The sequence below is a fragment of the Ascaphus truei genome, chromosome 7 (genome assembly GCF_040206685.1).
Source record: "Ascaphus truei isolate aAscTru1 chromosome 7, aAscTru1.hap1, whole genome shotgun sequence".
In the NCBI taxonomy this organism is placed as follows: domain Eukaryota; kingdom Metazoa; phylum Chordata; class Amphibia; order Anura; family Ascaphidae; genus Ascaphus; species Ascaphus truei.
The window spans coordinates 21,061,538-21,084,061 of NC_134489.1; the positions used below are offsets into that span (position 1 = coordinate 21,061,538).

The 22,524-nt window shown below is 45.0% G+C and overlaps 1 protein-coding gene across 1 annotated transcript in view; it reads left to right on the top strand.

The window, feature by feature from the left end:
• The window catches only part of VWC2L (von Willebrand factor C domain containing 2 like), a 60,661-nt gene extending 38,566 nt beyond the window's left edge, over positions 1 to 22,095 (top strand). Inside the window, exon 4 of the mRNA XM_075607229.1 lies at positions 20,114 to 22,095. Within this exon, the coding sequence (XP_075463344.1) occupies positions 20,114 to 20,262 (149 nt within the window). The 3' untranslated portion in view covers positions 20,263 to 22,095. The remainder of the gene's footprint in view (positions 1 to 20,113) is intronic.
• Positions 22,096 to 22,524: the final 429 nt, after the last annotated feature.

Sequence of the window (22,524 nt, forward strand, 5' to 3'; positions counted from 1 at the left end):
GCAGGCCTGCGCAACTCCAGTCCTCGAGGGCCGTAAACAGGCCAGGTTTTCAGGATAACCCTACTTCAGCACAGCTGGCTCAATTAGTGGCTCAATCATACTGAGCCACTAATTGAACCAGCTGTGCTGAAGTAGGGATATCCTGAAAACCTGGCCTGTTTGCGGCCCTCTAGGACTGGACTGGTGCAGGCCTGCTATAGAGAATAGTTCATTGTGTGAAAGGAATTTTGCATCATGTTGAATACCTGATTAATACAATTTTAATTAAAAAAAGAATAACGTGTATTTTTTATTTATTTATAACAAGTGTTAGAAAATATAAGTTATTAGTGTAATATTATTTAGCCACACTGTGAAAATAATACATTTGGTTAACCTACAGTATATAAAGAAATATCCGCGCTGCGTCAAATACGTTTTTGGTTCATCCATAGAAAAATAGATTAATTTTTTTTACAATACATGTGTTTTTAGTGCACGCCATTAACATCTGTGCGCCAAAATAATTATTCAAACCCTTTCTGACGCTCAAGGCGCTCATTGATAAAAATGAGGGTTAGTGCATAGGCGCACAAGAGCGCAATTCAATGAGCTTTCCGTGCACGCTTAGTACATAGGCTCCCAGGATGTTTGAGAGCTTCTTCCACTCGTGTGAGGCTAACGACTTCACTAATTGACAAAGGACAATTAAATAGGTCCTCAGTGATACCCAGCACCAACTCTGATAGCAAAGAGCTTCCGTAAATACAGAGCTCTGAAGGGAGTGCCGGTATCTCTCTGCCGTTCAAGGCCTGGCCACGGGCCAATAGGAAGCTGCACAGGGTGACATAACAGCTTCCTATTGGCCCCGGGAGCATTGAAAATCCGCCATAATGGGGAACCCTGAATGCAAGCGGAGCGGCTACCGGTACCTGATACCGGCGCCTAATATCCCAATTAGGTAATAGTCCTGGATATCCAGATGAAAAAAGTTCAAGTCCCAATGATGTAATCTTATAATCAAGGGATGAGCGGATGTGATGTCCTCCGTTAGATATGGAACATGGAATGACAAAAAGCAGAATTTAGTGCAACACAGCTAACAGAAAATCACAGACATGTACTCACAGACCTACACAGACAAGACTCACAAACGCAAAGCTGAAAATAAAAATTGTTTAATACAACTATAAAATAATAAAATGTGGGACGATGCAGCACTGATCGAGCCAATCTGGTAGAGTAAAACTGAAAAGCTACTCACAAGACGGCTCTAGGACAAAGGCAATGAGCGCCGTTTAGGCGAATAGAATCTTTCCTTCCTGGGCTAAGCAGTTGAATCCACCGCAGCGTTCCTCCAGACACCGTGCTCCTCGAGACCGGAAGTGACGTCACCGGATGCCAGATACCGGATGCTGCGTCACAGGTAGGCGTGACTCTCGGCGGGATTTTCGAGCGGAGGCTCTTCTTACTTTTGCTCCAGGGAATCAGCACTCAGTTCTCTCTGCTTCGTTCACGTACAAACGTCCAACAGTAATGAAAAAAACCCTACGCGTTTCGTGCGCTTGCGCACACTTCCTCAGGGGATATGAATCATGTCAGTGGTGCCCTGGTATATATCCATATAAGACTGCTCTGATTGGCTAATCAATTAAGACATTTCTTAAAGTGATACCTACTGGGCACTTGATACAGAACACTGACATTTGCACAGCTTTGCATGAAACAGAAAACATGATTAACAATATACAACAATCATCTACACATGACAACAAAAAACAACCATATAACTAAAGCAAATGTTTGTATGTACTTTAACCCAATGATTTTATATTATTATAAAAAAGCTCCTAACTCGAAATCAATATTAAGACCTCTTGGAGAGAGAGTCTGTAGTTCATAGATCCAGTATGCCTCTCTGCATCTCTGCAATCTATTCCCACCTCTTGAACTGGCTTGGATGGTCTCAATGGTCTCAACACATAAGCCCCTTAGGATTTTGATTATGGTGTGTGAGAAAGTGGTGGGGCACACTATGGGTTATTAACCCCTTTTTTTATATTGTATATGTGCTCATATACTCTCCGTTGGAACGTTCTACTTGTTCGCCCAACATATTGTAAGCCACAAGGGCATTGGAGTAAATATATCACATAAACTGTGTGGCAGTTAATAAATGACCTGATAGGATACATATTGTGAGTTACATTAGATGTAAAAGTCTTGGTGCTCCAGCTATGTGAACATGCCAAACATTTTGTACATTTAAAAAAACCTTTTTCCAACTTAGCAGCTTGCTTAGAATAGTTTAGTGGGCAACTTGGAGCCAATTTAGATTTTAAATTTGTGGCTTTAGTAAAGATAATAGTAGGTTTGGGTGGGAGAATTTCAGCTAGAGTATTATCCCTTAAGAGGATTGGCCAATACTTGTTGATGATTTGCTTAATCTTCGGTGCTATCTCATTATATTGTGTGATGAATGGCACCATCTGATGAAACTTATTTTGTTTATCTTTTTTCTTATATTTAAGCAGATCATTCCTTTCTAGATTGGTTACCTTTTCTATTGTTTCATCCAATAAACTCTCTGGATAATTTCTTTCAACGAATTTCTGCTTAAGTTCCTCAGCCTGAGACGCAAAAGCCTCAATATCTGAGCAATTGCGTCTCAGGCGGGGGAACTGCCCCCCTTGAATATTTCTGATCCAAGATGGATCATGTGAGCTATCCGCCCTTAGATAGGTATTGGCCTGCACCGGCTTGAAAAATGTTTTAGTGTGTAAAGTGTTGTTGGTGATGTAAATATCTAAATCTAAAAAATCAATACGATCAGTGCTAGATTTGAAAGTAAACTTAAGGTTTCTATCATTGTTATTAAGGTACATGAAAAAAGTGTCTAATTGTGTTTCACCGCCAGACCAGATGAAAATGACGTCATCTATATAACGTTTCCAGAGCACCAGGCTTGCCTCAAAAGGACAGTTGTTCCAAATAAAATCTTCTTCCCAACTGTCCATAAAAATGTTGGCATAACTTGGGGCAAACCTGGTTCCCATAGAGGTTCCGCACACCTGATTATAAAATTGAGAATTAAATGTAAAATAATTATGAGTTAAAATATAATGTATACTGTCCACCAAAAACTGTTTTTTGGCTTGTGTCAGTTGTGTTGCCACGTCCAATTTTCGGGACACTGCCCTGCAGCCCAACTCATGGTCAATAACCGTATATAGAGATGTAACATCCGCTGTTACCAATATATAGTTGGGCTGCCACTTCAGTTCTCGCAGAACTTGAAGGATGTGGGTCGTGTCCCTTAGATAGGACCTACCACTGGCTACAATTGGCTGTAAATGATAATCAATAAAATGTGATAAATTAGAAGATAAAGACGAAATACCTGAAATAATAGGTCTACCCGGTGGTGCAGTGATATTTTTATGAATTTTAGGTATAAAATAAAATAAAGGGGTGCGTGGAAACTGGATAAATAAATACTCAGCTTCTTCAATAGTGATTGCCTTATTTTCCATGCCGGTGCTGACCAAGACCTCCAGATCAGCTTTATATAAATCCAGGGGGTCTTTTGGAAGGGGGAGGAATGTGACCATGTCACCCAACAATCTATTGGACTCTTGTACATAGTAATGTGTGTCCATTACCACAATACCTCCCCCCTTATCAGCAGATTTAATAACAATTCGTTTTTTTCTAACTTTTCCAGAGCTTCTTTTTCTTTGATGTTTAAATTGTCGGTCTTGATCTTATATGATCTACTAGAATGTTCCAAGTCCTTTGTGACCATCTCGACAAAAGTGCTGACAAGATGACCCTGAGCAAATTTTGGATAAAATGTTGATTTTTTCCTGAAACAATTTCCTGGAACCTGATCAATATTAACCTCTTTATTACCAATAAGATTTTGATTTGATATAGCATCTCTTATAAAATATTTTTTTAGGGCCAATTTTCATCTGGATATCCAGGACTATTACCTAATTGGACATATTAGGCGCCGGTATCGCTTTCCCTTTTGTCTCTGTATCTCTGATTGTACTTTCAGTGTTCCACCAGGCTGCCTTAGACCCCATAGGGGTTGCTCTTATTTAGAGTTTATTTATCATCAGTACCCCATTAGCGCTATTCTACATCGCCCCTTTTTTTTCTTCTGGCTACCGGTACCTACTATGGAGGTTAGAGAGGGAGATCCCCGGAGCTGCAATTAATGGGGTTCAGCTGCTTCAATAATGTGGTTTAAAAAAATAAATAAATAAATAAAATGAAGGGGAAACAAAAAACCTGGAATGGATTTCCTCTTTAACGTGATTAACTTGTGCAAATATCTAAAGTCTCTTCTATGTAAATGATTAATGGAACACCCTCCCCCCCCCCTCCCTGCAAAAAACAATTACCCCTGCTGTCAATCGCTAAGGGTTCAAATCAGTGAGTTGATTAGGGTGTTCTTTTGATTGACTAATAAAGGGGGAAGGGCAAGTGGATGATCAACTGATCCAGCAACACGATGACGAGAATAAATAATAGTTGGAGTGATAATAGTGGGTGAATAGATCTAAATAATAATGCCAGGAGCATATCAGAAATTCTCCTCGCAAAGAACTCACTTGTTGCACCCCACGAAGTAAAATATAGTGTTTACTAGGTATGATTATAACATTTATCACTGTATAAACGTCACAATAGTAATTAAAAAATTGGAGGGATGAAGTGGTATTGAATGCTTAAGCAGGGAATAATCAGGCTCCGAATCATTAACAAAAAAAAAAAAAGAAGCTGAATCTAATATAAAGCTGAGTACTGGAGCGTTGATGATATGTAGCATGCATCACCACACTGGGGAATGATAAGCTGCAGGTAAAAGTATGCCAATGTACAGTATAAGGCTACGGGCAATACAGGCTGGGAAATAAATGGTAGAAATCACCAGGAGATTGAAAACTCCAAATTTGCATATATAGTGACACTAGCTAATTATAGTATAAACAAAGTGTCACAGCCACCGGTATTGATACATGTGGTATACACAGTATCAGCCTGCATACACAGTAGCAACAGTGCAGGGCTCCGTGCTTGATATACTGTAGATAGAACCAGCGATATACTAGCGGAGGCAAGGAGAGCCCTTGTATTAGAGGGACAGTAATAGGCAGAACAGATGAATACTGACAGAGAGAGGCTACACTGAGCTCTATCCTGACTTACTGTAGGTATGCCTGCAGCTGTATCAGACTCCCACCCAGAGACCCTACTATGCAAAGAGCAAATTGTCTGTAATAGAAAGCATAATGCTCGGAGCTTGACGTACGTTTCCCTCCTGTAGGGAGATTTGTCAGGGGCAGTGGTTAAGCATTCAATACCACTTCCCCACTCCAATTGTTTTAATTACTGTTGTGACGTTTATACAGTGATGTATGTTTTAATCATACCTAGTAAACGCTATATTTTATTTTGTGATGTGGAACAAGTGAATTATTTTTCAGTTCTTTTAATAGAAAAGTATTGATTTGCACCAGAGACTTCATAGAAGTCCATGAGACACTGGTGCTAAAGATCAGTGAGACTGACTCCAAATCAGTGAGAGGGACAGAAAATTAGTGCGAGTTGACATGTCTGCTTTATTTCCCGCACCTAAGTCACTCTAACCCCCTTTTAAATAGTGCAAACAAATGATGCACTGTCCTGATAGCTATTTACCACAGCTAGTAGGGGTTTGAATTTTGCGGGTCTAAAAGTGTATATAGTCTTTTTTTTTAGTACATAATAATAATATGTATTGTTCCTATATAGTATTACCTGTGTACACAGAGAATGTTGCAGGCACATTGAGTCCCTGGCCCACAGAGCTCACAATTTAATGTTGGTTCCTGAGGCACAGGAACAAAGTGACTTGCCCCAGGTCACAAAGAGCTGACACTGGGATTCGTACCGGATTCACCCACTTCAAAGGCAGTCTTTGTGCATTGGTATACAATGCAGTATATTCGGAACAATGGGAGCAAACAGAAAAAAATGTTCACAAATCCAGGGGAAAGTATCCCAGGAAAAAAGGGAACAAGATGCATTATGTTCTGGCAAGTCATGGGTGGTCAGCTCCAGTCCTTAAGGGCCACCAACAGGCCAGGTATTACCTGGCCTGATGGTGGCCCTTGAGGACTGGAGTTGGCCACCCCTGCTCTAAGGGGAGGAGAGAGAAGAGCAGAGAGAGAGAGAGAGAGAGAGAGAGCAGAGAGAGAGAGAGAGAGAGAGAGACACGTTTCCCCCTCATTGACTTGCGAAATCTAATTTCACTTGTAATGAAATGACATTTCTGCTCGTCGTTAAGTTTACTGCGATCGGTCAGAGCCGGGATTCCTTTGCTCTCCTACATTCTCTTCCGTCTCTCGGGAAAGGACTGTGATGACCAATTGCTTCTTAATTGAGCGTTTTTACTCAAAAACAGTCCAGTACAAATGTTACATTTATTGGCTTGCTGGCGTTTTTCACCCCTTCACTGCCCAAGAGAATACACATTTTCAGAACCACACTTTTCCCTTTCCCAGAAGTGGTTTCTTGTGACACCAATTTTTGCCTTAGGGCTGTTGATCTCAGATTGCAAGTTCTTCAGCCTAGGAATCCCCGGAAAGGCATCTACTCCCAGTATTTTTTACTCATCTTCTGCTCGTCCCTGTATTGTTGCTTGTTGTATGCTTATGCTATTCTAAATTCATGGCTGCCTCTTTATCGTACTGAGATTGTAACGCTCTGCTGACCAGTTAACATAATACAGAATAGAGTGGAGTAACATACTGTAAATCACCCAGCATTTCAGAGTGGAATATCCTACTTCATTTATTTAATGTACAAGAAGCCTACAAGAGTTGAACTCATAATGTTACAATATCATGACTGGCCAACTCCAGTCCTCAAGGGCCACCAACAGGTCAGGTTTTAAGGCTATCCCTGCTTCAGCACTGGTGGCTCAGTCAATGACTGTGTTGTCCAGTGCTGAAGCAGGGATATCCTTGAAACCTGACCGGTTGCTGGCCCGTGAGGAATGGTATTGGCCCTGCTAGATCTTCCCACGTCCGCATGTTCTGCTATTTACTTTAAATATATGTTTTTCTAGCATTGAACAACTTGATTTTCGTAAAGCACTAGCTTCTGAGGTTACCATGACAACCTTCAAACTGCACTGGGATCTGGGAAGATCTCCATTTTAACTTCCCGGGTACTTAATATTTCATATGCTTATATCTCCTGAACAAAGCATCAGCTTTTAAAAATTAAAACAGAGGGAATCTGTTACAGTAAGTTTAAAAAAAATGCAAATCCACTGGTGGTCAGCGTGGCTGCTGCTTTAAGATAATCTTTGCAGGAGCTCCTGAGAGAGGGCATTTAACCACTTCCCCACAGTTGCATGTACGGTGGGGACTAGTTGTGTGCTTCCATCCACCCAGCAGCCTAATTACATCAACAAATCAGCACAGGAAAAGCCCAAACCGTAGGGTTGTCCAGCTGCATTATTTCCCCCTGGAGATTGGCTTAGGCCACGTTCATGCTTAGCGCGACCAAACGCATGGATGCGGCCTTACAGTGCTCTGTTTCACCGAGAGACCATTGCCACGTTACACATACATGGAAGGAATGCAATGACGTTACTAGGCTCTGAAGTGGGAGGTCCATATGACTAGATCGGCAGTTTTGCGAGCCCCATTACACCCCTCGCGAGCCCCCTCTATTTCCCTCCCTCTTCCCCTCAATACATATAAAAAATACCCCAAGCCCCCCGAAAACATATAAAAATACCCCAAGCCCCCCAATACATATAAAAAGACCCCCACGCCCCCAATACATATAAAAAGACCCCCACGCCCCCAATACATATAAAAATACCCCCAATACATATACAAATACAGGCTTACCTTGGGTCAGGCAGGGCCCGGTGTCTGCCCTGACCTCTGGCCAGGCCCTGCTGCCGGTCACAGCCGGCCCCGGCTCTCAGCTGCCTGTAAGCCTCTTTCACTGCCGGCGCGCGACGGGGCTCTCTGACGTCAGAGCACAGCACCCCGGAAGCTGGGCCAAGCTTACTTCCGGCGCGCTAACCTCAGAGAGCCCCGTCGCGCGCCGAGTTTATAGTACTTGATGCGACGTTGCGCAGCACCGTAGCAAGTACATGTTGTCCGTCAATATTGGGCGCGATGGCGACCGCATGACATCAGCCGTCGCGATGGCTGGATGCCAGAAGATTTTGATATTTCCAGCGATCGAGGGGTGATGTGACGGGCACGTGAGCGGTCCAGCCAATGGGGGTGAACCACTCATGGCCACGCCCCCGGTCGTCGTAGGACGGCGACGGCTGACATCACGCGGTTGCGTCGCTATAGCCCCTACTATAAACTCGTCCGAAGCTCAGCGGCCAGGGATACAGAGAGCAAGAAGCTTACAGGCAGCTGAGAGCTGAGGCGTGAGCGGCAGCAGTGCCTGACCCAGCCAGCGGGCCCGGGACACGGGCCCCGCTATCCCCCCCTCTCAGCGGCCCTGCATTGATGATAGGAGAGATACACTAGAACTGTGAACCCCCTGCTAGGAAATATTTGTTCTGTGCACCCCTAATAAATAAATCGTATTGACGACTTATCAGACTATTGAGAACACAACTGTGTGACCGAACCCAGGCAGTATGGCGTCCTCAGCTCGTGGGGGAACAAAAGCTTAATAAGACCCCAAACTGCCCCTCAGTGTGTGCCGATCACATGGTGGCTATCAGGGCCAACTGGGGGGGTCTGCCGGGGTTGGTGTCCCGGGCCCGGCCGGCGCTGCACATTTCCCCCGACCTCTGGCCGGGCCCTGACTCTCAGCTGCCTATAAGCCTCTTCCTTTTTCTGCCCCACTCCGCCGAGCTTCCACTGCCAGCGCACGACGGGGCTCTTTGTCGCCAGCGCTCGGTGCGCCAGAAGCTGGGTCAGGCTTACTTCTGGCACGCTGACGTCAGAGAGCCCCGGCGCGCGCCGGCAGTAGAAGCTCGGCGGAGTGGGGCAGAGAAAGGAAGAGGCTTATAGGCAGCTGAGAGTCGGGGCCCGGCAGCAGGGCCCGGCCAGAGGTTGGTGGGAATCTGCAGCGTCGGCCGGGCCCCCCCAGCCAGCGGATCCCCCGCAGACACCGGGCCTGGCCTGACCCAAGGCAAGTCTGTATTTTTGTATGTATTGGGGGTGTTTTTATATGTATTGGGGGGCTTGGGGTATTTCTATATGGGTTGGGGTATTTTTTATATGTACTTTATTGGGGATGTTTTTTTTATATGATGTATGTGTGTATGTATCGGGGGGATTATATGTATTATTTTTTTTGGGTAGGTGGGTTTTTTGTATGTATTTGGGGGCGGGGATTTTTTGTATGTATTTGGGGGTGGGGATTTTTTTGTATGTATTTGGGGGTGGGGATTTTTTTGTTATATAACTTGTGGGGGGAATTGTGTGAGGGGGAGGGAATGAGTGAGCGTGGGGTAATTGACTTGACAGAGGGAGAGGAGAGAGGGGTGAGTGAGGAATAGAGGGAGTAAGAGTGAGACGCAGGGGAGAGAAATACATGTGAGGCGGGAGAGTGAGACGGAAGGGAGAGAAATACATGGAAAGAGGGGGGGAGAGAGAGGGGGCTCGTGAGGTGTGAAATGGGGGGGGGGGGCGGCTTGCAATACCGCCGACACGGGGACGACGACGCTGCTTAAAATGTTTGTCCTGGGCCCAACGATTTCTGTTGGCGGCCCTGGTTGCTATAGCTGTCAATTACTGCAGGAGCTTCCAAAGTCACGCCCCACAATTCCTTGCTACTGTGGATGCAAGGCATTGTGGGGACTGTCTTTGGAAGCGCCTGCTGTATTTGACAGCTATACTACCCCGCACTAAGGCTAAGGTCCCACTGGAGGCTGCTGCACGCGCGCCTGGCATTCTGGCAGCGTGTCCACAACGGAAAACCGAGATGTGCAGTCTGTAAGGTGCGATCGGTGGCGTGGGGGGAGTGGCTTAGCGTGCTTAGCATAATGGCTTTATTGCCAGCATTCGCTCGTCTCCGGCTGAGTCTTCTGGTATGGAGTACCATAGCCTCTGCATTTAGCCACCAAGAGACCCTTTGCTGCAGCCACTCCGGCAAAGTGAGAAAGAAACGCGGACGAACAATAATAATACAACCTATTTTGGAGCATTTTCTATCAATATTTCTTGCCTGCTTTATTTAAATGACTAGCTGTGTTTGTTCTTCTGCCACACCGTCGTTATTTTTTGATTTTGCCCTGACAGACATTTCCATTGAACACATTCCAGCTCAGGGGAAAAGCAAGACTCCGGCGATCTCCCCTCTTAATTGGCTGACGGCGCACCATGTGACGTGTCGCAGCACAGGAACACAATCTTGTTGTATCCCCTGCTGGCTGACGCGCCACAGCGCGAAGTGGGACAACAAGCGAGGAGACACCGGGGCCTGCTAGAAAGGAGGCGAGGGACTGGTGAGAGGCGCGCACGCCGCCCTCAGCAGAGGGGACCTAGCCTATGGTGTAGTTTCAGACTGTACGCAGTGCGCAGTCCCCACATGGGCTCAGGAACCCATTATACTGCCTGGGATCCACCACTATGCTTTGTTTTTTTTGCTGAACCCCTTGGAGACACCTCACGGACCCCCTGTTGGGAATCACTGCACTAGGACCACCTAAATAAAATAAATGATATAGTAAATATTTAATTTTACCAAAATCTTCAGATATGGGGGTCTATGTATCAAGGCAATTTTAACACAAAACCGGAGCATTTTCAGCCTGCTCCTACGTATCAAAGCATTCTGCTCCATTTGTGCACCATCTGCCCCAGCTTGCACCTTGGGGAGTGTCAGTAGGAGGAGTTGGGGGGAGTTACATGGTGCACAGATTATAATGAGATGTATCACATTCTGCGTCTCTGTCCCAGCTTGCACCTTGGGGAGTGTCAGTAGGAGGAGTTGGGGGGAGTTACATGGTGCACAGATTATAATGAGATGTATCACATTCTGCGTCTCTGCCCCAGCTTGCACCTTGGGGAGAGTCAGTAGGAGGAGTTGGGGGGAGTTACATGGTGCACAGATTATAATGAGATGTATCACATTCTGCGTCTCTGCCCCAGCTTGCACCTTGGGGAGAGTCAGTAGGAGGAGTTGGGGAGGAGTTACATGGTGCACAGATTATAATGAGATGTATCACATTCTGCGTCTCTGCCCCAGCTTGCACCTTGGGGAGAGTCAGTAGGGGGAGTTGGGGGAGTTACATGGTGCACAGATTATAATGAGATGTATCACATTCTGCGTCTCTGCCCCAGCTTGCACCTTGGGGAGTGTCAGTAGGAGGAGTTGGGGGGAGTTACATGGTGCACAGATTATAATGAGATGTGTCACATTCTGCGTCTCTGCCCCAGCTTGCACCTTGGGGAGTGTCAGTAGGGGGAGTTGGGGGGAGTTACATGGTGCACTGATTATAATGAGATGTGTCACATTCTGCGTCTCTGCCCCAGTTTGCACCTTGGGGAGAGTCAGTAGGAGGAGTTGGGGGGAGTTACATGGTGCACAGATTATAATGAGATGTGTCACATTCTGCGTCTCTGCCCCAGCTTGCACCTTGGGGAGTGTCAGTAGGGGGAGTTGGGGGGAGTTACATGGTGCACAGATTATAATGAGATGTGTCACATTCTGCGTCTCTGCCCCAGCTTGCACCTTGGGGAGAGTCAGTAGGAGGAGTTGGGGGGAGTTACATGGTGCACAGATTATAATGAGATGTCACATTCTGCATCTCTGCCCCAGATTGCACCTTGGGGAGAGTCAGTAGGAGGAGTTGGGGGGAGTTACATGGTGCACAGATTATAATAAAATGTCACATTCTGCGTCTCTGCCCCAGCTTGCACCTTGGGGAGAGTCAGTAGGAGTTGGGGGGAGTTACATGGTGCACAATTATAATGAGATGTATCACATTCTGCGTCTCTGCCCATTATTTAAGTGATGTAAGTCATTCTGCATCAGATGCAAGACCGCCGCTGTGCTCCAAAAACACACTTTTCTCTGAGTTGATACATAAACTCTAAAGGTGTAAATCATGTGTAAAACTTGTCACTTCCCGGCACTGACAGGGTCTGTGTTATCATTGGTGTGTAGTTCTGCTTTTTGTGCCCCTGCTAATGAGTCTGCTTTCATACAATTAGTAATATTAATTAGGATGCACCAGGCTTGAAGGACAGCCATACCTGAACGGAGCCAAGAATTCGTGTTATCCGAGTTTGCTGTTCTGTTGTCATGCTTGAAAGTGTATAAGATAGTCACAGTCAGAGAGATACAGCAGATCAGTTAATAAATCATTTCAGAGAAGGCAACATGCCCACATATCACATCAGCTGCTTAACCCGTTCACTCCTGGGGTCTGCAGCACTTCGCACTCACGTATGCACATGATGAGCATTTGCATGCGGAGATGAGTGCACCCTTTCAAGTTGCAACTTTCCCTTAATCGTTTTCTGAGACAACCAGACAAAATCTGAACTCACGTAAGCCATTATTCAATATACTGTGATCCTGCTTCTCTGTGCTGGAGGGGAGTTTTGTCTTGCTAAAGAAATTAAGCTGTTTTGTTCTCCAGCACTGGGGAGCAGCACCATTGTATATTTTGTGGGATTTAACAAAATGCCAGATCTCTCCTCCACTGTAAATAATGGCTTTAATACAGTACAGGATCATTTAACGCTGCAGTTCAAGCTGCTGTTAATAAATAAATAAATGAAAATGCTATCAATACAATCTGCACACTGACAAGTTATTAGCCAGTTTGCTGATCGATCCGTTCTCCTATAATCGATCACTGAAGATTTCGGCTCGGGGGTTCTTTAAATCACTGGTAGGGCTGCAGAAGATTACCCAGGATGCAAAGTTCTGTGGGGAAGATCATGTGACCAGGCAGGCACTAGATACAATTGGTGCACTGCTAGAGAGAGGGCGGGGCTCAAAAAGGGGTGTGCCAGAGCCTGTTTCAGAAGAGGAAGGGGATGTGACTTTGTAAATGGTTGCTATAGAAACAAAAATTCTTGTTAGAATGCATTAAAAAAAATGCTACAAGTATTTCCTCATAGTACAGAACTGATGTATTAAAAAAAACATGTGGGATATTGCTTGAACTGCAGCTTTAAGTTCTAAAATAAATTAAAAAAAACGGGTAATTAAAGTTCTTTGCACCTCTGTGTCTTTCTCAAAAAGTATTTGTGATAAATGATATGTGCAATCATAGTGTACAGAGCTTTGCAAACCTCACAGATCTAATATTAATGTGCACAGAGCTTTCCAAACATCCCTGGTCTCATTTTCATCTTTACAGAGATTTCCAAACCTCTGAGGCAGCAGTGCTCAAACTCAGTCCTCAAAGGTCAGCATCGTGCCGGGGTTTAAGGTTATCCCTGCTTCAGCACAGGTAACTTAATGAAAAAAACAGAGTCACTGATTGATCCACCTTTGCTAAAGCAGGGGTAGCCCTTGAGGACTGAATGGGAGCACCGCTGCTCTCAGGTGTCATCTTCACGTGTGCAGAGCGTTACAAACTGCACAGGTGGAGAATTCCACCACTGTCAGCGCTAGGGACACGCCCCAACTCACTCACAAGGCTCTTCTTGCTGTGAATGTTGGTTCTGTTGGGCTGCAGGAGGGTCTCAGTGAGAAAAGGCAATTTGGGAGCAAAAGTGGAGCAAACTGCGTGATTTGTGTTGCGCCTCTTTGCACAAATTAATCAAGGACTTTGCCCCAGTTTTTTGAGGCGTTACATGGCGCACGAGTTATAATGAGATGTATCAAATTTTGCGTCTCTGTGCGTCAAGGTTATCCGCAGAATTAAGGAGGTCAGAATGATGGAGCTCCTCTCAGCCCTCCTAACCCAGAGAACAGACAAGCATCATAAGGTCTGGGACGCATGGCCTGAGAACTAGAAAAATAGAGCCCAGGAATCTATCTCAACCAAAGGGAAAACATAATACCAAAACCGATGCTGGGGTGATAAAGGGGACGAGCCCCCTCCCCCCTCTCTCCTTCTATTCTTTTTCACCCCTTTCACGTAATAAAGCACTTAAAGACTTTGAAGGTAGCTGCCTCCCGATTGGAGGCCCAGAAGTATTTAAATGTTCTAAAGATAAGATGGAGCTTGTGTTGGCTTTAATGAAATGTCTTAAGACCTTATGAACAGAATATATGTTTAAATACCAAAAAAGATAGTTCTATTGTTCAGATGAAATCTATGTACATTGTTCTTCCTGTTTCAAAGTCTTGATGTGATGCCACAAAAAACAATAAAAACGTTTGAAACAAAAAGTCCACCAGGCGTGAGGCGGCGTTAACTCTCTTGACTACAAATCGGCACCTTTGGTAAGAAACTGGAGCAACAAGTTTGGTGCATATGATGCCATGCTGGTGCTGTGTGTGCAAACAAGCTTTTCTGTGCTCTGATACATAGGCCCCGCTGATTCAGAAAACACTGACACTCATTTTGCAGCAAGGGTCCTGGTTCACACGGTCTAGCACATTTGGTCGCGGCTGTTTCACCGCGACCACATGACCGCCGGCGCTTGATTGCAACTCACCTCGCTGCTGGCTACTTCACCGCTAAGGTAAGTCCCTAACCTTAACCCTTAACCCAAAACCCCTGAATGTTAACCTTAACCCTTACCCCTAATACTAAGTCTACCCCTACCCTAAAAACCTTAACCCAAACCCTAACCACTAGAACCCCTAAAGTTAACCCCCTACCCTAACCACTTAAACTCTAAAGTTAACCTCCTAGTCAATAAACCCCCTAACGTTTACCCCTAACCTCTAAAACCCCTAAAGTTAATGTCACGGTAACTTGTGAAGGGATTTAATATACACCAAATCTCTGGGTTGAATTGAACACGACATAGATATAATAAATATAGTTTATTCCTTAAAGAAGGTGAACACACAGAATTATACAAATAACATACAAGAATATAACACTTACTTAGGGTTGGGCAATGAAGCAATCAGGTACAGGATTGGCAATTCATTCAGTCATCAGGAATCAAGTTGATTTAATAACGAAGACACTAGGTATAGGGCTGACACTGGTTTATATGGGATTCCAGTCCTATACCCTAGCATTGGGTGCCAGACATTGGGTGACAATTATCTGCACCCAATCCCTCCTTGCCAGCTAACGTGGGAAGCATTGTTGGACCATGCCCCCAGTTGGTTGACACATGCGCACATCTGGCCCTTTGGGTCTCATTTCTCTAGCCCCACACTAAAGACAGGGCGCCTAAAAGTCTACCAGACTTGTATCTGGTCAGGAAACTCTTTGCCTGTAAGTGTGAATTATGGCACTTACAGACCACTCAGGCCAATAATCACTAAACTAACATTAACCCTTTCCCTCCCGGATGGATCCCAGTGTGAGTGTTGGTGCAGACACTGGAATGGGGAAAATACATAGTCACAGGGGAATACACATTTGGTGCTGAAGCAGGGGCATGAACACAGTCCTGGACCTCAGTCCAGTTAACCCCTCGTCTCCCAGGTGAGGGCAGGGGGTGGCCAAATGGGGTGCAACCCCTTTAATACCGGACCAAACCCCCTCTCCGACAGTTAACCCCTACCCTAACCACTAAAACATCCAAAAGTTAACCTCCTAGTCAATAAAACCCCTAACGTTTACCCTTAACCTAACTTCTAAAACCCCTAAAGTTAACCTCCTAGTCAATAAAACCCCTAAAGTTAACCCCCTACCCAAACCACTGAAATGTACCTTATTGTAGAAGCGGTCAGCGGCAGAGGTTCCAGTGGCGGATTGGCTGCGGTGGAGGATCCATCTGTGTCCGAACGGCGGTGGTCATTTGGTTGTGGCGAAATGTCCCTTTCCGTGGTTCACATCCCACTGCCAGCTCCTTGTGACCTTGGTCACTGTATCTCCCCGTCCCTCAAACATAGATTGTAAACTCATCAGGACAGGGATAGCAATTCTGCGTGCTGCGCTCTACATTGTAACTGTGCCGATCCCAGTCCTATTGGGAGAATAGCACTATATGAAATAAAGTTTGGCGTTTATATTGTGACCATCTGACAATGTCAAGGCCGCCTTCACCTTTTACAGTGCCGTTGGTCAGGATTATGTGTATTTTCTATACAGAGGAGAAGCAGAGTTCATTACTGGGGAGGTTAGTTATCCAAATCTCCCGGCTGCCATCTCAGTGCAATAAATAGTAGCAGATATAGGGTTTAACCCCTGTTGCTACGAGAAGACCCTACAGAATCCCAGGTCTGGCTCACTATACAGTACAACTGCCTGGGAGACTGTGCTGAAAGAGAGCGGCTGGAGTTTAGGGAGCAGGAGATAGGCTGTAAATCTCTGACAGTTAAGGGCCCCAACAATTCTCTCTTGCTCTTTCCCCAGTGCCTGCCTGGCAGATCAGCATTACTGTGTCCTCCTCCAAGAAAGTGTTTAAAGGGCAGCGCGTGCGGACAATTCCAGCATCGATTCTGACCCTGGCTCTCCTGAGGATTTGGATTCAGGCTCCTTGATGTAATTATGTCGGATTTAATGGCTAGCTCCCTATTGATTTGAGTAAGAAGCCATGGTTTTGTGTCGTGCACGCACAGCGCTGCACCGCTGGGAGCAAACACTTGCGATGCGAACAAAAGCGGCACAGATTATATGGAAGGAAATCTCCAGCACATGGAATGTTACAAATACATAGTGCTGCACACTGAGCATGTCATACAGGTATATGTCCTGTATGTGGGTGTACGTGTAACAGGGATATGGATTACCAGGAGCACATAAATATATTGTTCTGTGGATAACACAGGCATATATTGCAATGCAAATATACATATTACTATGTGCAAATATTGCAGGTTTAATATACAGGTGTGTGTGTGTATGTGTATATATATATACATATACACATACACACACACTGTTTTTTGTGCTGCTTATACAATGTGTACATGGTCATAGATTTAAACCACTCTTCATGTGATTATAGATAGACATGTCCAAGATCCTATATATCATTGTACATGTAACAAATAAGTCACATGCACTGATTACATACACACTGCATAATCTCATATGTAATATATATATTGATCAGCACCTGCATATATTGCGATGCTTGTATTACGGATAAACGTTGGATGTTATGCAGTATCTATAATCAGTCTACATTCACAATCACAGATAAACATTGTGTAGCACCTACGTGCACGTAAGCAATATATATTCCTAATACACGCATCACGGTAAGTGTACCACGGTTATTACAGTAGCTGCATATACTACAGATACACAATGTGCCACATTGCTGGGCATGGCACAGTTATTCTCATACACATGCAGAAACCCAGCCACAGGGATTTCCCCCACGGCAGATCTGACACATCTAGTTACTGCAGGACAAACCCCTTTTGCGTGGTCCGTCTGTGCCTGTGAAGGGTTAAATATGTGCCTGGTGATGGGCGAGGTGGGGATAGACAATAGCCATATATTCAGTGTCACAAATGCATGTTAAAAAGCAGATTCCCGTAGGTTTATACCCCGTGTGTGATTAATACACAATGCCCCGTTTGCTTCTCGTTTAATCTATCTTTGTTCCAGCTTTTTCTCCTTTTTTTTTTTTTTTGGTGAGAAGAAATAAAAAAAAATAAAAAGATTGGGAGAGTCAATTACAAAATCATGTAATTATGCTGAGGAATAGTAACCCTTAAAGAGTCTATTAAGCGAGGCTTAAATTGCAGCTGAGCAACGCGAGATCCGCATGAATACTAAATGGCTTCATTTATGGTCGGTCTTATTATCGGAGAGTCCAAATGAATTTATAACGGCGCGGCGTGCTGAAATGTGGAGAATCGTGCACATCGCACTCCTGGAGAGGAGGCGGGAGGGAGAACGCATCCAGCACAGCGGAAACTGCGCTGAGCTCAACGCTTGGCTGCGTTTCATGGAAGCCTGGGCCCTGTACGTTGGGAGCAGCACCCTTTCATTGTTGGTAGCCCTTTATCCGGCTTTAGGCTGCGAGCGTGCGTGCTGGTGCTCGGGTGCCGTGACGCGCTCTGCTTGGATGTGCGATTCTGCTAGTTGCCTGCGTGTGAGGGCGTGTCGGGGGGGGGGGGGGTGGGCGCGGCCGTGACGTCACGGAGCTGGTTCGCCCACTCACGTGACGCGCCAGCGAGCGGCAGAAACAAATGTACTTGTCTCTGAAGCAGCTGTGCGCTGTGCGCTCATGGGCACACGCAGGCTCACTCTGGCCACACACATTGTTGCAATGTGTTTCATCGCGGCGAGCGCCCGCTCAGCATCACCCTGGCTGCAGCCTCAGACAGAACGATGCAGGCAGAGTGCGCTCAGCATTCATATTATAAAGTCTCTTCTGATGCTCGGTTTTAGTTTAACCGTCTGATCCAGGGGCGGCCAACTCCAGTCCACACGAGCTACCAACAGGTCAAGTTTTCAGGATCTCTCTGCTTCAACACAGGTGGTGCAGTCTTCGACAGAGCCACTGATGGAGCCACCTGGGCTGATGCAGGGATAGCATGAAAACCTGACCTGTTGGTAGCTCTTGAGTCCTGGAGTTGGCGACCCTTAGTGTAATTTTTCAAGGTTTAAACCCCTTGGCAAGGAATGGGTTAAAGGGGTCCTTGTGCGAGTTGAAAAGTGGACTGGCAAAACTGTGAATAAGCACAATATATTATACATACTGTACTTACATACTATACACATATATTATACATACTGTACTTACATACTATACACATATATTATATATGCTGCACATGACACTGATCTATGTTAGTATCTATTTAAAGGTACCGTGCAAAACGAACTGCTGCTATTATACTGGTTTTCGAGCTGTGAAATCAAATCCAGATAATAAGAGGTAGGATTAGCCAACTCCCACCTGCTCTCAGCAATAGAAGCTCTCCTGGGGTTTTTCTTTGGGACTCCCCCAGCCCAGGGGACTTAGAAGTGGGGTTCAGAGTAACTGGGGGAGGGGGACACACGGGGAGAAACAGACAATGTAAAAAAAAAGACAGGACAGAAGGGGGTTGTTCATTAAACTGCAATAGTGCTGGTTGGGGCACTGTCTTGCAGAAACTCCCACTGAAGTCAATGCAAGTCTCCATGTCATAGTGACCCGATCGGCACTATAGCATTTAAATGAATAACTACCAGAGTGACAAAAAGACAGAGAGGAGTTCATAGAGATAGAGGCTAAGGGAGACATGGCAGTTTACACAGAGAGAGGGTGGAAACCCCAAAGCACTTTATTATAAACAGAAGGGCACATTACCCGCAGTGTATGTTTTGTGTTTTTTAGAGTTTTAATATGTTAATCCTGTCCACCATTCACCCAAAATATATATATATTTTTTTAATATAGATTTTCCCACATTTCCGTGAGTGCCCCCAGTTTTTGGAGTTTCTGGGACCACCCCTTGCATTGGAGATCCCACCCTCTCTCTGTAAACTCTTATACAGTACTCCACTCCAGGGGAGCACCGCTTTCATTGGGACAAGGAATGATGGGTTACTTTATAGTTTATAGTCATTGACAGAGTTATTAATTGGGCAGTAGTGCATCCCCCCGCCCCCTTTTTGTAGACGTGGCAGTTTCCCTGCATCTACAACCCAATTAATAAATATATTTCACTAATTTAAAAAAATCCTTATAGTTTCAAATGGTGTTTTGGGGGGCCCCACGCAAGCCTTGTGAGAATGGTGGTCCAAAATGTACAGTAATTGCTTTGGGGGGGAAAGGGGGTGGGGGAGAAGGGAGGTTGTGTAAAAAGTTTGTCCTAGAATGATATAAAACAATACTCGGTGTCACTATATACTTGGAACTATCTAAAGTTGCAAGCAGATAAACAAACAGGGCCCCTCAATATCCCACCAACCAGCATATTGCCAGACACACCACTGAGGGTGTCATCCTGCAAACAGGCAACCCCCTAACTTTGCCCTAAACATAGAAGTATTCACAAGATTTGGAGAGCAGAGAGGTTTCCAGTGGTAAGTTGTCAGGGCTTACTTTATTGCCGCCTCATTGAACTGTGCTCATGCCCTGTCCATCTCTATGTCTTCCAGGTCCTAACTGCTTTGCGGGCACCACCATCATCCCGGCTGGCATCGAGGTCAAAGTAGACGACTGTAACATCTGTCACTGCCACAATGGGGACTGGTGGAAGCCTGCACAGTGCTCCAAGAGGGAGTGCCACGGAAAGCAGACCCTATAGACTCACTGTGCCTACACCATGGATCAGGAGCAAAGGCCGGAGTGATGAGCTGAGGGAAGGAGCATCTCTAACCCAAACAGCAACAAAGGCTGAGTAAAGAGAACACCAAAGGTCAACCATGTCTCGATAATGAAAAGATGGGAGAATAAAGATGGGATGCATAAACAAGATAATATGTAGGATGCACCCTTGTGTGTGTCCCACTGTGTGCAATCTGTTGGCTGTTTGCCCCTCGCAGAGAACTTCACACAGGGAGCAGAGAAGGACCAGACCTCAGCTAGGGGGACGCCTTAGCTGTCTGACTAACCAGACAAAACACGTTTCACCCCGGAGACTTTACAGCTGGACACTGTGAGGGAGCTTTGATTTGATCGATTTCTCGTTTTGTTTATCTGCTAATCTTTTTGTCTCTGTCTTCAGTTCTTCATGTTGTTTTTGCTGTCCTGGATTCTGTTGTGCTTATACATGGCTTGTACCAGCAAAAAGCCTCCAGCTGTAAAAAAAGGAAAGAAAAAAACTAAATGGGAAAGTTCTGTGTACACAGAATATCACTGAGATTCTGCCCATATATTGCTGCTGTTGTATAAATAACTGGCCTTAAAGCAGCAATCCCTCCTATGTAACATATTGTTTTGTTTTTTTACAGAATTGGGCCCAGGGGGTCTTCGAAGCTGAACCCCGCTATTTTACCTCTTAGTACTCCCCTCCCCCTCCCCCTGGATTTTCAAAGATGCTGCTTGCAGTCCTCCACTAGAAAGATGCAACATCCATTTGATGATGTTGCGACTTCCTATTGGTCGAAAAGATATGGAGTTATGTGGCTGCCATTTTGATTATTGTTTTTTATAATGGGAGCAGAAATTCAAATCAACTAAACCTGTCAGTATTTCCAGATCTGAGGGAGTCACCGGTGCTATACATAGCGTTGTCCAGCCCCGGAGGAACCTCTGGCTTGAACAATGTAACAAAAAAATCAATATGAAAAACAAAAAATCAGTAGGTTGCGGGAAATTGTTGCATGGAAATGTAGAAGCGAATTCCGTCCACATCTCCTGCATTCATCCCAAACCTCCCTTGTTATCAGGGAGACTGCCCCCAAAAATCCATTTATTTTTTCTACTTTACCCCTAACAAAAAGTACCCTCCTCCCAACACACGTCTATGAAAAGTGAACTCTTCGAGTGCTAGAGAGGACATCGTCGTACTGCAGCTTGGCAACTCAATGCGTTGCTGGCCCCTCCAGCGCAGATGACGTTTAAGCCGGTATTCCCCATCAACAAAATGGCAGCCATTTTGATCTATCCTCCACATGTTATATCCTAACAAAGAAAGGAAAGAATCAAAGTGGAGCATAAAAAGTTGTACTTAAAAGAAACATCTAAAAAAAAAAAAAGGTATTCCAAACTATCAAAGTGACGACCACCTATAAAGGCGTTTTTAACATGAATTCACGTTTACATTATTACATATTCAAATGTATTTTGCGCTAGAAACCTCCAAATCCGTCCAGCCCAGAGTCTGACATGTCTTCTACGTGAGACAAGATATATTACAGCTGTTTTTGTTTTTAAACGTTGTTTACATTTTTAGTGTGTGCTTAATCTCGGTTTCCTGCTCTTCAGTGCGTTGCCTACCCCTTCGGCACTGCAGGGGTTAACCGCGACGCGTTTTGCACGTGTTCATCAGCTGCTCAGTGTCCAAGTCCAGAATCAAGAGCGTGCCTGACAACTAGTGAGAAGCCAGCTTCGTGTGTACAGAGATGTATATTGTGTGTGCTCCAACGCGACAATATTTGATGCGTCAAAGAATATATTATTAAAAAATATTTTGTTAAATATAAAAGTGTGATATACGACCACCAACGTTTTATTGTCTGATCTCCCTGAACCCGAGCAGTGAATATATCTGGGGTTTATTTTTTTTTATTTTTGGGGGGGGGGGGGGGGGGGGGGAGGTTTACCGCAAAGGTAACCAAGATTTATGAAATAATCACACAAGGCTGTAAATGTGGTTAGTGTTGGAAAGTCATGGCTTATGGGAGAGGGGGAGGGGGCAACTATCCCCAAAAGTCTCCTTTCTCTCAAAATGGTCTTACTTTCCAGTTACTGAAGTTAGGGGGAAAAGGGAGAAATTGGAGAGATTTGGTGAAGTATTGCACAGTGAAACCCTGCCGTGTAGAATTATCCATCTAAAACAATGCCTTGCGTGGAGAAATGGAATCTGACAGCAGATTGGCCCACCAATTTGCCTATTTTACTTTCC